Here is a 15,701-nt window from a genome sequence, read left to right on the forward strand (position 1 = left end):
AAAGATTGCTACATCTCTAACATTTTATAATCTTGCAAATTATCAGAGAGTATAAGTAGCCACATGTAAGATCAGATCCTGTGGCAGGAGTGATGAAAGGGCTTCTACTGAGTCCCAGAATTGGGACTCAGCCTCTTCCTCTTTTCCCGTGCCTACTGGTTCCAAAACCAATTGGGGTGCTTCTGAATTCTGTATATGGGAATTGAACATGATAGGAAAATGCCCAAGGATCTTGAGCTAATGAGTGTATGAGCTAGGTCTTGGCCTATGAGATGTTCATGAGTTCATCCAGCTCTGCCAAGGATATACTTGAGGATGTTGTTGTTACTTGCTGTTAAGCCATTTCCAACTCACGGCAACCCCCTGTGTGCAAAGTAGAACTGCTCCATAGGGTTTTCAAGGCTATGACCTTTCAGAAGCAGATCACCAGGCCTGTCTCCTGAGGAGCCTCTGCATGGGTTCGAACTGCCAACCCTTCAGCTAGTAACTGAGTGCTTGACCGTTTGCACCACCCAGGGTCTCCTATATTTGAGGATAAATGTGTTGAAATGGGATCTTGCAGAAAGAGATTTGATATTTTCTTTGACTAGTCCCTTCCTGTTTATTGTATAAGAGGAAGGGGCATGTGTATGACTGTGTGTGTCTTGGGACTGAGGGCAGTTATGGTGGGTGTATAAGGACAGGGCTTGACGTGTTATCTGTCACTCTTATTCTAGTGTGATTAATATAATTCAGGATTTCTGGTGCTTTTATTTTATGTCCCGAATATTATCTCTTCAAATGAGAAAAAATTCGAAGAACATCCAAAGAGCAACCTCTCTTACGGAGTTTGCAGAGCTGCCTACAAGGCAGGATTAGACACAAAGGAAAGGATACCCGTAGGTATTCTGCAGATTGAGGTTAAAGGGCTAAATTTGAGTCTTTGGTGGAAATAAAAAGTGCTGGTCACTGCAGAGTATGTGCTGCATGGGCCCATTTCTCTGAAGTCTAGTATGTTCCGAATAGAAAGCAAACAAATCAATCAGCCAAAAAAAAAAAAAAAAAAAAACAAAAAAACAAACTATTAATTGAATATGCTTTTTATAAATGATAGGTTTTCAAAGCAAGCCAGCAAATAAGCACACAGAAAAAATAATTGAAAGCCTTAATTATTAACATAATAGGCTTTTGATCTCCTGCATAATAGATACTACTTAACATAAATACACCACTGCACTGTGATCCCTGGGGCTTTCAGAAAACACTGGCTAAGCAGAGGACCCCTCCTCCCCGCTGGCTGCACCGAGGAGCCTCAATTGTCTGTGCAGTGAGAACAGAATCATCAGAGAACGTGACTCCTAATCAGTGTCTCTGGAACTTAATTCAGACACAATCCCTGTATCATCCTGTAGAGGTCGTGCTTCTGGAACACTGGTGCTCTTGTAAACTTTGCAATCAGTCAGGCGTTCCGAGGCTTCCAGCACTCCCAGAGACCTCGGTGTCATCATATCCATCATATACCCTATACCCTAACCTGAAGCCAAACCCCAGCGCATTAATCATGAGTGCTGACACCACTTGCATAAATATCATAGATGAGGTATTTATAGGGATTTGGGCACTCCCATCTAAAATTCTGCCAGCTCCTGTCAAGCTGATTACTGTGGAACATTCCAGCGCATGTCAGCTACAGTGTGGAAAACACCAAGCAGACCTCAAAAGATGATAGGAGAAGATAGTGAGTGAGTGCAGCAACCCTGACTCTCTTCTCTGCTGAGAAGAAGCCAAATGGACATATGTGTTGTTGTTAGCTGCCATCCTCGACCTCCAGCTCATGATGATCCCACGCACAACAGGATTGGACTGTTGTGATTCATAGGGCTTTCATTGGCTGGTTTTCGGAAGTAGATCACCAGGCCTTTTTTCTTAGTCTGTCTTAGTCTAGAAGCTCCATGGAAATCTGTTCAGCACTGTAGCAACACACAAACCTCTACTGACGGGTGGTGCACCCTGAACCTAAACAGAAGTTCTCATTATCTGGATCCACCAGCAGGGCGCTTGGATTCTGGTGGCTATGGGAGATGTCCAGTGCTGTCCTAATTTTCATTTGTTGTTCTTTCTTTCCCAAGCAGTCAAGTCAATGTATAACAAGGTGGAATCCAGACAATATGGAATTCCTGGAGAGCAAATATGCCTGCAGGCGGTTGCTTTTCATTTTGATAAGAACAACAGAGAAGTCAAAGAGTTACTCTGTGCTGAGTACATTGTCAAAACTTTGGAGTCCTCCCCCAACATCATTAGCACGAATCAAAAAAGCAGAAAATAACAAATGTTGGAGAGGCTGTGGGGAGACTGGAACTCTTACGCACTGCTGGTGGGAATACAAAATGGTACAACCGTTTTGGGAAATGATATGGTACTTCCTTAGAGAGCTGTAAATAGAAATACCATATGATCCAGCAATCCCACTCCTACGAATATATCCTAGAGCAATAAGAGCCATCACATGAATAGACATATGCACATCCATGTTCATTGCAGCATTGTTCACGATACCAGAAGGATGAAAACAACCTAGGTGTCCATCAACAACAGATAAACGGATAAACTAAGGGTACATACACACAATGGAGTACTACACAACGATAAAGAGCAATGATGAATCTGTGAAGCATCTCACCACATGGATGAATCTGGAAGGCATTATGATGAGTGAAATAAGTCAATCACAAAAGGACAAATATTATACAAGACCACTACTATAAAGACTCATGAAAAGGTTTACACAGAGAAAGAAAAAATCTTTGAAGGTTACAAGGGAGGGGAGGGGTAGGATGGAAAAATACTAAATACACAATAGATAAGTGGTAACTTTGGTGAAGGGTAAGACAGTAAAAAAATTGAAGGGAAAAAAAAAAAAAAAACCCTCAGAGCCCTCAAAACCCGGATACAAGGATAAGCAGAAAAACCTGTGCACCACAATCAGAGAAACAGGGATTACCTGATAGAACCTTGAGGTCAAAGGGTATGAGCTGTGACAATCCCCCCAAAGGTGGGATTTATATGGCACACTTATGAGCCTGGACACAGCACTATGTGTGTGTGTCATTGTTATATACAATGTTACTACCCAGCATTATGGCTTCACTGTCATCAAAGGTGGGAGGGAATCTTATGGAGATAGCACATGTCACAGGTTCTCACTAAATATCTGTTGAAAAACAAAAAGAATGAATCTCCTCAAGGGAGCTGTGTGGAAAGGGCTTCAGAGCCACATCTGCCTGGCTTCTGTTCCCAGCTTGCCCATTTGTTGGCTGTGTGTCCCCTGATCTAGCTTACACTCTTCTTGTATCACTAAAATGGCTCTTGATACGGTAACAATGACTACATGTTGCTAAATCATTTACCTAGTTTACCTCTTAGATGCATTTGATCTTATTGATGGTTTCCTCCTTCTTGACTTGTATGATCCACTTCTCGTAATCTTTCAATCTCTGTTGCAGGCTCACCCTCTTTGACCTCAGCATTCGAGTTGGAATTTCTTAAGGCTTGGTCATAGGTCCTCTTCCTGAGCCTCTCCCATGGAGCTATGTCCCTGGCGCTGCCTCATCCCCGCCATTCTTCCCTGGGTTATACTTCTTCTGGGATTTGGCTCCTTGATGCCCATTGGGTTCTTTACTTCCATTTGCAGGTTACTTGGTCTACAGTGCATCCTATGAAGACTTCATCAGGAACAAGTGGTCTGCTCAAGCTTCATCGGTAACTCATTTGCCCATTGAGAACCTGAAGCCAAATACAAGGTATGAGGTGTCAGTCATTTAGAAACCAAAAACGAGACGTTGTTTGCATGGCCACAGATTGACCTTAGATTGAAAATGAGAAGATTGCTCAAAATGTATTTAGGACTTCTTTTGAGTTCTGTTTAGTTTTCACAGAATGTCAAAGAATGCTTACCATATGTCAAGTGTTTTTTCCTAGGAGAAAATTACTATATGTGTTGTAATGCTTGAGGATCCCTGGTGGTGCAGTGGTTAAAGTGCTTGGCTGCACTTTGGTTGGGAGAAAGAAGTCTGCATCCATAAAGATTTACAGCCTTGGAAACCCTACAGGGCATTCTGCACTCTCCTACAGTGTCGCCATGAGTCGGAATCAACTTGACGACAGTGGATTTGGTTTGGTTTTGGTATTGTAATGGTTAGGTCATTTTGTTTATATTTTGTTCTATGTTTTCCAGAAACCAAACACTACGTACCCTTGGGGAAAGAAATCTTCAACGTGTTGAAAGGGAACACATTTTTAGTCACCCAGGTAGTGGCATTAGGCAGTGTCACTTTCCTCTGTGGCATTAATGGAATAACAATTGCTAAACATTCTAATTAATAGAGAGACTCAAACTCCATGATGTAGATTTTCATACCATTCAAGAAAGATGCATCTTACACCTTAATAAAGGTTACAGGCGTGTCTTCCTACACTGGGCAGTGGCTGGCTGGTTGCTGTTCTTAGGTGCCATTTAGTCAGTTCCAACTCATACTGACCCTATGTACAACAGAACAAAACGTTGCCTGGTCCTGTGCCATCCTTACAGTCATTGCTATGCTTGAGCCAATTGTTGCAGCCACTGTGTTGGTCCATGTCCTTGAGGGCCTTCCTCTTTTTTGCTTATCCTCTGCTTTTCCAAGCAAGACATCCTTCAGGAACTGGTTCCTCCTGATAACATGACCAAAGTACACGAGACAAAGTCTCTCCCTCCTCGCTTCCAAGGAGCACTCTGGCTGTACTTCTTCCAAAACAGACTTATTCGTTCTTCTGGCAGTCCATGATATATTCAGTATCCTTCACCAACACCATAATTCAAAGGCATCAATTCTTCTTTTGTCTTCTGTATTCATTGTTCATCTTTGACATGCATATGAGGTGACTGAAAAGATCATGGCTTGGGTCAGGCACACTTCAGTCCTCAAAGTGACATCTTTGCTTTTGAACACTTTAAAGAGGTGAGGGCCTCTTTTACTCCTGCGTTATCCTAACGCGGACTGCGATGGACTCTTTTTGGCCATCTGTGTACTTACTTCACCGAGGCCACCCTTCCCACTGTTCAACACAGTCCTCAGGACTTAGGAAACTGACTTCATAGTCAGTGTAGGGGACACAAGGAGTCAGTTGACCCTAAAGAGGAGCCAGAGTGTAAAACTCAGGCTTGGTTTTTTATAATCGAAGCCCGGTTTTTACTTTAAACAGGCATTTCCCAAATCATTTCTGGAGTCTGCGAATTTCAAATCCATACTCAGAGTACAAAGATTTGTTACAATTGAGACTATTCAAAAGAAGGTGCCAGCAGCTTGTCTGAGAGGGCGAGGCATGAATTGTGTCTACGTGAGGCAAAGACTTCAGAGTACAACATGTACATTTTAGTCCGTAGAAACAGTTTAATGTGGTTTTTGTAAATGGCAATTTTACTTTTTTTTCCTAACGCCACTTTGCTTATGAGCTCAGCAAATTTAAATTTGCATTGACACTTTAGGTGGAATTCAGATAGAAATCTGTCTTTGGGCTTGGGGCATGTGGGTCTCTATGGTGGACCAGAGTCATTGTGTAGACAGGGAAGGTCAATGTGGAGGGTACTAAGGTTTCAGTGGTAAAACAAAACCGATACAGAAATCGGAATCGTCTCAGCCCCTTGGTCAATTTTTGCCATCTCCTTAATTACATGGTGAGGGTTCCTTCTGGGAGCTTGGGGAAGTGGTATCAGAATGACTCCAACTCTGGCTAAGGAAACTATTCAGCAGAAATGCCACATGGAGCCTCTGAATACAAGTGTCATTCCTTGTGTTTTGATTCCTTTTTTCGTTAAGGAAAAAAAAAAATTCTCTGTAGAGGTTGACCAGTGTTGTTGACATAGGCCAACTCCAGTGCTTGAACTGGCTGTAGAGTTTCGCCTTAAATAACTCCACAACCACGGAATAGAAGTCTGCATAATTGGGAGAACAGAAACTGCTGAGTGAATTGAGATTTGGAAACTCAGATGTTCTCAATTATGCATATCATTTTCTAAAAAAATAATTTTTTAAAAATTCTCCTAAATGAGATGTGAGTGACTTCCCTGAAAGGCTTAAAACAAGACTAATTTTACCAAATAAGCTTTTTTTTTGTTTGTTTCTGTTTAATGAAACCCAAAGTAAAACATCTCTATACGGGGAGGCCAGAGACCCCTTTGGTGATGCTCAGAGGCCTGGCACCAGGAGAGTTGCCCCAACAGGCATCTATGCCTTTGATCTCTGATTATAAATAATTCACCTTTTAAAAATTCAGGACATTTTAATTAGCATATCTAATCTGTACGCCAGACTTGATCAAATAAAGTATTTCAATCACTTAACTTTCCAAACTTACCAGGAATTTCACTAGCATTTCCTACAATATGTTATTAACCACAAATACAGCCAACCGAGCATAACACTGGAATTACAACATTCTTGCTGGCCACAAGCCATAGGAAAAGGCTCTTGATGAGCTCTGTAAAATGGCAGAGGGCCACCAAGCACAGGGATTTTTACCCCATAAATGCCATGGAAGAAAGGCCTGGTGGTCTGCTTCCATAAAAATTACAGTCAAGAAAACCCCATGGGGCAGCTCTACTCTATAACACATGGGGTTGCCATGAGTCAGAGTGAACTCAGTGGCATTGGATTTGTTTTTGGGTTTTTCCACCTGCAAGTAGCTAAGAAGGAGCCCTAGTGGCGCAGTGGTTGAAGCTCTTGACTGCTAACCAAAAGATTGGCAGTTCAAAACCACCAGCAGCTCATGAGAGAATGATGTGGCAGTCTGCTTCCATAGAGATTTACAGCCTTGGAAACCCTGTGGGGCCACTATGCACCAAAATCCACTTGAGGGCAGTGGGTTGGGTTTTAAGTAGCTAAGAGAGCACATATAGTATCTGGGATCCCAGAGGTGAAGGAAACACAGAAGTAAGAATAGACATAGTGGGTCACAACTGTGGTGTTGGTCTCCAGTCTTTTTCTATCCACTTTTTGTCGTTAGCTCATAAGAGTGAGAAGTAGAGTGCTTTGAGACTCCCCGCCTCCTTGGCCATCAGTCTGCCTCTGGAGAGCTGTCTCACACATTCTCTGTTCCAAGCCAAAGTCTAATCCTCAGCAAAGCCTCCTTTTCCAGGCCTTCTCCACTTCCTTTTCCTGGACTTGCCTCATTTCCCTTTGAGCACAGAAGCTGGACTGTGTTAACTCAGCCACTTTTAAGGCCACCCAGTCCTGGCTCCAGGGCTAATGTTATACTTGTCATGTCCCCAGGACATCTTTGTCATGTTAGTTCTACTGTGAGAAGGTCGCCCTGGGCTTGCTCTCCCTCTCTCTGCCAACAACAGAGTTGCATCATAACTGGGTCAGATATCCTGCTGTCTTCCATGGGCTGGAGTGATAAGAATTGGGTTAAGATTTGAATTGTACTTTGTAGAGTTTTGCTGCTCCACGTTCTCCCCATGGGCTGTGGAGCTCAAGAGAGAACCCAAGGCTCACAAGGGTGGGGTCAGAGTGAGCATCTCATCAGAGATGAAACTAGAAAGAGCCACCTGGGCAGTAACAACTCTTATGCTGTACGTAATGCAGGCTTGCTGCGCGATCTACTTGCCAAATACGCACCCTCTGTTCCCATGAGCCACGTATCCATGCTATTACGTTAATTGTATTATTTTGAGAAGTTATCCCAAAACAAAAAAGTTCAGAAAAAAATATGAAAAAACACCAGTGATATATGCATTTATAAATCATATATATGTATGTAAATATATTGTTGTTGTTGTTAGGTGCCGTCGAGTTGGTTCCGACTCATAGCGACCCTATGCACAACAGAACGAAACACTGCCCGGTCCTGTGCGATCCTTACAATCGTTGTTATGCTTGAGCTCATTGTTGCAGCCACTGTATCAATCCACCTCGTTGAGGGTCTTCCTCTTTTCCGCTGACCCTGTACTCTGCCAAGCATGATGTCCTTCTCCAGGGACTGATCCCTCCTGACAACATGTCCAAAGTATGTAAGACGCAGTTTTGCCATCGTTGCCTCTAAGGGGCATTCTGGTCGCACTTCTTCCAAGACAGATTTGTTTATTCTTTTGGCAGTCCATGGTATATTCAATATTCTTCGCCAACACCACAATTCAAAAGCATCAATTCTTCTTCGGTCTTCCTTATTCATTGTCCAGCTTTTACATGCATATGATGTGATTGAAAATACCATGGCTTGGGTCAGGCGCATCTTAGTCTTCAGGGTGACATCTTTGCTCTTCGACACTTTGAAGAGGTCCTTTGCAGCAGATTTGCCCAATGCAAATCAAAAGACGCATCGCATTGCATTGTAAATATATATAAAAACCATATATATATATATATATAAAAACCCTATATATATATATATATATATATATATATATATATATATATATATACACACTCAAACCCTGTGACAAAGTATTTGCTGAATAGTTTTGGAATCTATCTCATTACGTGAAAATTAAAAAAAAAAAATCTCTCTTTCAGAAAATGTTTTCTTCTGGTTTCAGGTATTATTTTAAAGTCCAAGCCCAAAATCCTCATGGCTATGGGCCTGTCAGCCCTTCAGTCTCATTTGTTACGGAATCAGGTATGGATGAGTTCACGCTCTTGTTTGCTTTCTTAGAAACGAAATGAATAATCGAGAACAATGACTACCATAGAGTAAAAACTAAAGAAGTAAAAGCCTTACTTTTCTATTTAATCAGGTCCAGTTGTATCTCTCTTTACAAAATACACATCGTTTCCTTTCTCCTGTGTTAAAACTTGGATAATAAAATTAAAAGTCGTCTTCATTGGAGCTGCCCAGGTTGGGGAAACGTTAAACTCCAGTGAAAGGAAAAAATGTAGTTTTTCCTTAGAGGACTCCCTGCATTTGTGGATGCTGGTGTACAGAAATCTTGTTGTTAGCAGCCATTGAGTCGGCCCCCAACTCAGGGTGACCCCAGGCACAGCAAAAGGAAACCTGCACGGTTCTGCACCATCTCCATGATCAGCTGGGGATCGAACCATCGTAATCCATAGGTTTTCACTGGCTGATTTTCAGAAGTAGATTGATCAGGCCTTTTTTCCTAGTCTGTCTTAGTCTGGAAGCTCCACTGAAACCTGTTCAGGATCACAGCAACACCCAAGCTTCCAGGGACAGATGAGTGATAGCTGCACATTAGGTCCTTCTATAATATGTTCCTAGGGTCCATGGTCTGAGACAGCTGACCCACTGTGACTACTCTTGGGTTAGTGACTTTTTTGTACAGCAAACCATCTGGAAGGTTCAGACTAACCTGTGGCTCTGAGCCAGACTCACTTTGAGAGCCCAGCTGAGCCAACTCTGTAACAAACACGGCTCTATTTTCCACTTCATTCGATTATTCCGCAAATATAGCCTAAGCCTGGAAGATTTGCCATAGGGAGGTGTTAAGTGTAATGATTCCAAATCTGAATCCAAATATGTGGGAAAAATAAAATCTTTTGTGAAAATATTATACTGAAACTGTAGGCAGAAGACCTCAAGGGTGCTTTTACCTATTACATTTAAGAAGCGTGTTTCTCACTAGTAACTGAGAAAGAGCAAGGGACAACCGTCACCAGTGGTTACTTTGCTAAAGTGAGGAATATCTCTGTTTATGGCTGCAGTTTTCAAAAATAAAGTGGGCCTTTGGCAGCTATCAGAATTAACATGATAAAAGGTCTGTAGAAAACCAGATCATTCAAACTTAGATATACCAATAAGTTCAGGTCTGAAATCTACCTGAGAGAGTAGGAAGTGATAAAAACGTATTTTTCTGGGGGCTGAAATGCAAAGTTTGGATAAGACAGCTTTCTTCTATTTTCCACCAAGAAAATCTCTCACCAAAGATAGACGTTTTTTAAAATAGTGAATCTGTTGAATTATTTTGTACTACCCGATGTTAAAATCTTATTATTTTCAGGGACCTACAGTATCTGTATAAACAGCAAGGCCGTATGACTAGAAAAGAAAATTTCTCAAGAGGCAATGCTTGGAAAATAAAAACTAAGGAAAACCTTTGGATCATATCAAATAAATGTTATTTTTACAAATCTATTCCAATTTGCTTAACAATTTGCTGTACAATAAACATTTGAGCCTTGGCGTGTTTGTGAAATGTGATAGTGATACCAGTGATCTCCTTTTTATTCTGCAGACAATCCTCTGCTTGTGGTGAGGCCGCCAGGTAAGTTTCTCTCCATGGTAATCTTGACATTCTCGTAATCAAGTTCAATACTGAATATGAGATTGCTACAATTACCCACAAATATAAATGCTGGACCTTTTTTTTTTTTCATTTTTAGAATTTTCTGACAACTTCTGTGGTTTGGTTGCTTCTTGATCTAGGGAAGAGAATGAGCTGGGAGTTTTTTGGTAGGGCCATAGCGGTCAATATCTATGAAAAACCGTTATAGGGTAGCCAATAGTTTCAAAGTAGATACATTTGTTTATATAGTCCCTTTAAGGTCTTCATTTGCCCAAAAGATAGCAAAATGCATTGTGTACAACATATTTTACTTTGTTTTCAAACAAACTGATAAAGCCCTGTGGCTTAGGTTCAGGAGCCTATGCTGAGAGACAAGAGGATGTGCGCCATAATGTCACATCCGCCATTACCCCTTATTTCCCTTGAGGTTTAAGGGCTTTTTGTGAACACGAAGAATTCCTTATTGAAATGTCAATACCTTAAACATGTTCAGGTGAAAGGAACTCCCCAATTACACTTTAGTACTAAGAAAAAAAGGGAAAGAGGATGAAGGTGCTAATTCAAGAGTTGGGAACACATCGGGCATTCTTTGCTCAGAAAAGCCCTGCAAGGAGGCAAAGGTCAATGAATAAGCTAAATTTCCTGACACTCTGTGTAGGATTAAACACTGCAAAGCACCAGGACTTAGACGCTGTGTTTTGTGTTGTCAAGGTGGTGAGCCCATCTGGATTCCGTTTACTTTCAAACACGACCCTGGCTACACAGACTGCCACGGCCGGCAATACGTGAAGCGGACGTGGTACAAGAAGTTTGTGGGCGTCGTTCTCTGTAACTCCCTGAGGTATAAGATCTACCTCAGTGACAACCTCAAAGGTAGGTCTTTGGGAAGGTATGGAAAATTTTCATTTCGTAAAGGTGCTTATTTGACTAAGGAGGTGCATCAGAACGTATTCGAGACCTGGACCTACTATTCGAGACCTGGACCTACTATGCCTAACTGGCTCAAATACAAACCAGCTCAGTTGTCTCCACTTCAGACATACTAGTTTTTACATGGGCATCCAAATATATTTCTTAAAAATCCACTACTTTTTAGCCATAAAGTCCAAAGAACTGCTAAGTAAAGACTATTTTCTTTGCCATTAATTAAATCATAATATAAGCTGAAAATATTGAGGCTAAATTTCCCCTCCCACCCCCACCACCAGCACAACTTTACAGAAAAAGATGTAGATGGTGAGATATATTCTGCCTCAGAATAAGAATTGTATTGTTTTCAATGTGCTAGGCAATTAAAACAAAAAATAACACGAGCACTTTGAATGACTAACACTTTAACCATGCCGTTTCTACCCAGCTGGCGTTTGATCCACCCATCTGCGCAAATTTTTTTTTTAAGTTCAAAACTTAACAAACTTTTAATTTTTTAGTACATACAGTTATTAAACTTTTCCATAGGTATTCTATATTTTGTCACTGGTGAGTTTTATTTATTTATATATATTTTCTTGCTAGTTCGAGCATTCTTTCCCAGCCCTATACTGCCAGTTTCTTAGCATTTATGCGTCCCCCAACATCTGCTCTCTATTTGTCTCTCTCTGCCCTTTCACGTTTCTCCCACTACCACCATTTTCCTCTCCTGAATCGGTATTCCTAGGAGAGATTGCACAGCCATCTCCAACATCCCAGAGTTGGGAGAAGCAACTTTGACCTACTGGGTAGGGGTGGTTCAGCACCACGGACAGCGTCCTGTCCCACAGACACACCCCTCTTCTTCTAGTTGTGTATGAAAATAGGTTCTTCCATTTTTATAGACCGTTTCATAATATCTTTCACAATCATTTCATAATGTATCTCTGACTATGATTTACCCAATTCTTTTTTTACTAAAAAACTAAGGAATAAAAAAGGCTGACACTGTCTGTGGTAATGTCCGTTTATTGAACACTTGTTAAGTATTTAACATACAGGATCTCACTGAATCCATGCGACATTTATGAACTTGGTGCCATTGTCACCATTTTTCATTTTCTGTAAGTGTGGCACACAGAGTTTAGGTAATGTGCCCAGTCCAAATGGTCTCCAAAGTGCATGCAAACTCCTAAACCGTATGCCATTCTTTGGCTATTTACTGGCCCTTTATGTTCCTTTGTGCAGATACATTCTACGGCATCGGGGACAGCTGGGGAAGAGGTGAAGACCATTGCCAGTTTGTGGATTCACACCTTGATGGAAGAACAGGGCCTCAGTCCTACGTAGAAGCCCTACCTCCCATTCCAGGTAATGTGAACAGATGCCCAATATATTCCACTGGGAGTAGGAGAAGAGGGCTAAATGTGAGGAGGAAATTCACTGTAGCTCTGCCTTCCATTTACCATTTGAAGATGGATGTTGGTGGCATTTTGGATCCTAAATCTAAAAAAACGAACCAACAGAATATTCCTGCTATGCACTGGACTTAGGGTGGGCCTTGGAGAGACGGTTACCAAGAAGCAAAAGATCTCATCCCTGCTCTCAGGAACATACTCTGTGGCTGGGAATAAAAAATCAATATGTGAAAAATAAGAGTGAATGGCTTAAAGTACAGATAATGACGAGTTATGTCATATAGCTGCCATATTGTTAGTTAATTGTGCAGCTTATAGCCACTATGTAAATTCAAAGGAGGAGGCCACTTGAGGCTGTTGAGGAAGGTTTTCAGAAGAGGTACAGTCTGGACTGAGTCTTAAAGACTGGCTGGACACACAAAGATTGGAAGGCCTTCCAGGTAGAAGATGTCATGAGTCAAAGTCCAGAGAAGGTAAAGATAAACATGCACACTGACCATAAGATACTTCAAGAGATGGTGTAGCAACTATTTGATTTTGGAATGATAAGGCAAGGACAAATACACTAACCTCAAAGGTTAACAACTTGTAATATGTTACCAACTCACCCAAGCAACTGGATGAATAAACAGAGCAGCTGGATGAAGTCCGGCACTTTTTCATTAGGCACTTAGCTCTTGCTGATCTGGTATTTTCAGGACAGGAGGTGCTCTGATCTGCCAAATTTTTTAGTTTGGGAAAAAATACCATAGGCTGGGACACACATGACCAATTTCAAAGAATTAAAATACATGAACGGTAAAATAAACATACAAAATTTCTAAGTTTTTCCAGGATCTTGCAATACCCCAGTGTTGCTATTATCTGTGTTTCACTGTGTGTCTGTAACTGCCATTGTTTTCGCTCTGAACAGAGGTGCTGGTTAACCAAGCGCACACACTGGTAGAATGCCAAACCAAAAAAACCAAACCTGTTGCCGTCGAATTGATTCCGACTCATAGTGACCTTGTAAGACAGAGTAGAACTGCCCCACAGGGTTTCCAAGGAGCAGCAGATGGATTTGAAATGCTGACCTTTTGGTTAGCAGCCAAAATCTTAACTACTGTGCCACCAGGGTTCCAGAATACCCCTTTATCTGGCAAGTGTAGTCAGGGCCAAAGAAGTGAGAGCGGTTGTTGTTGCCAAAACTTTTTTGAAGAAGTTGAGGAATCCTACTTCGACCAAGAAATGGCTGGAAATGTTGCAGCACTTCTTTACTTTGAGAGATTTGCCTGAAAGATCTAGAAGTCTATCACAGATTCTAAGAATTAAACATTAGAGGATTGCATTCTAGGCAAGTGTGAAGGGTTGGGAGGTCCTACGTTCTGTGAGGACCAGGTTGTCATCCCATCTCAGAGCCTGCTTACTGTTGTCATCCCAGCTCAGAGCCTGCCCCACAGTGAGTGTTCAGTATCAAACCAAACCCATTGCTGTTGAGTTGATTTCTACTCCTAGCAACCCTATAGGGTGGAATAGAACTGCCCCATAGGGTTTCCAAGGCTGTAATCTTTACAGAAGCAGACTGCCACATCCTTCTCCCACAGAGCAGCTGCTGGGTTCAAACCACCAAGCTTTTGGTTAGCAGCTGAGTGCTTAACCACTGTGACACCAGGGCCCTGAGTGCGCAGTAGCAATTGCATCAAATTATCTTTTCTGGAGAGAGTGCACCAACGAACACTTTCCTACCTATGTCAAACGCATGGGGGCCAGATTATCCCCCAAATCATTCCTGAAAAGAATCTAATAGGCTGATGGATCATTACACAAAAATGCTTATGTCTATCTGGCAGTAACAGTTGTCATAAGAACAACTTATTAGAGGTTTTCTGTCTGAAAGGAGGTTGAAGGATGAGGCTGTCTCCCTGTTGGTTCAGGTGCTTTTGATTAATTTTCTTCCATCTCTTTCCTTTTACCTTCCAGGCTACTATCGCCAGTATCGCCAGGAACCAGTCAGATTTGGTCGTATTGGTTTCGGAACCCCCTACTACTATGTGGGCTGGTACGAGTGTGGGGTCTCCATCCCAGGAAAGTGGTAGCCACAGGACAGTCATGCTGAGTTACCCTGACCGGCCTCATGGACGAACTTGCACTAGGGCCTGTGAGCACGTGGTCTAGAGAGGAAGATAAAGACAATGTCCCAGCTCTACCGTCTCAGGTGTCCAGAAGAGCAGATGATGATACTGGGCATTCTGCTTATCTCCCGTCTGGAGCTCTGTCTCACTTCATGCCTGGACTACAAACAGGATTCAACTGCCATGCTTACATTGCTTCTCTACATTTTTTGTTTATGATAGCACATCCCCGGAGACAACAGACACCAGCAGCTACCGGGGATGCCGCTGCTTCACAGCAATTTTCAAACTTTTTAGGTGCAAAACTCAGACATTTCTGTATCTCCAAGCAACAGCATGAGCATGCTGTGCTGTTTCCTTGGATTCCTCCAAAGCTAGCTGAGTGTATGCTTCAGACGTCTTCATTTGCAGTAGAACTGAGTTACTAAAAACACCACCAAAGCAACCATATCCCACTTAAGATTTATCCTATGGACTTACTCACTGCTAGACTAAGTATATCAAATCTTATTTGTAAATTCTTAATTTTGATATATATGTATATATGCATATACATATACATACTTGTCTGCAAGAATATTAATTAAAATTGCTACGTTTGTACTTGTTCACTAGATGAATGTGTGTGAAAGTTTTTGGAACAAAGGTGCTGTTTATTAGCATCTTTTAGAAGGGTCCAGGGAATATATACTGTACTTAATATAACCGAAGCGGAAAGCTGTGTGTTCCTCCTGTGAGTGCTACTGGGCTATGAGAGTTACTGGCATACCAAGATATTAGCAATGTTTGGTACCTGACCTGTACCAGCCATCACTGCAAAGTGAGTGCTTCCTACTTAAGGAGACAATCCTTTCACACTCACGTGAAAAATGCACTATCCTTCTAGGGGCATATATCCACTATTGAGCAGTCAGGATTCTCTCCAGCTAACCCTGCTCACGGCACAAATTGTGCAAAGTCAGGGCCACTCAAACAGGTCCCACCTTTGTCACTAGTTGTATCAAATCA

The 15,701-nt window shown here is 41.8% G+C and overlaps 1 protein-coding gene across 1 annotated transcript in view; it reads left to right on the forward strand.

Annotated features, from left to right (window-relative positions):
• FNDC1 (fibronectin type III domain containing 1) overlaps positions 1-15,186 on the forward strand; it is an 85,948-nt gene extending 70,762 nt beyond the window's left edge. The window contains exons 17-22 of the mRNA XM_049904806.1: positions 3,671-3,779; positions 8,552-8,631; positions 10,205-10,234; positions 10,967-11,128; positions 12,413-12,535; positions 14,542-15,186. Of these exons, the coding sequence (XP_049760763.1) occupies positions 3,671-3,779; positions 8,552-8,631; positions 10,205-10,234; positions 10,967-11,128; positions 12,413-12,535; positions 14,542-14,657 (620 nt within the window). The 3' untranslated portion in view covers positions 14,658-15,186. The remainder of the gene's footprint in view (positions 1-3,670; positions 3,780-8,551; positions 8,632-10,204; positions 10,235-10,966; positions 11,129-12,412; positions 12,536-14,541) is intronic.
• Positions 15,187-15,701: the final 515 nt, after the last annotated feature.

This window comes from Elephas maximus, chromosome 1 (assembly GCF_024166365.1).
Source record: "Elephas maximus indicus isolate mEleMax1 chromosome 1, mEleMax1 primary haplotype, whole genome shotgun sequence".
Classification (NCBI taxonomy): domain Eukaryota; kingdom Metazoa; phylum Chordata; class Mammalia; order Proboscidea; family Elephantidae; genus Elephas; species Elephas maximus.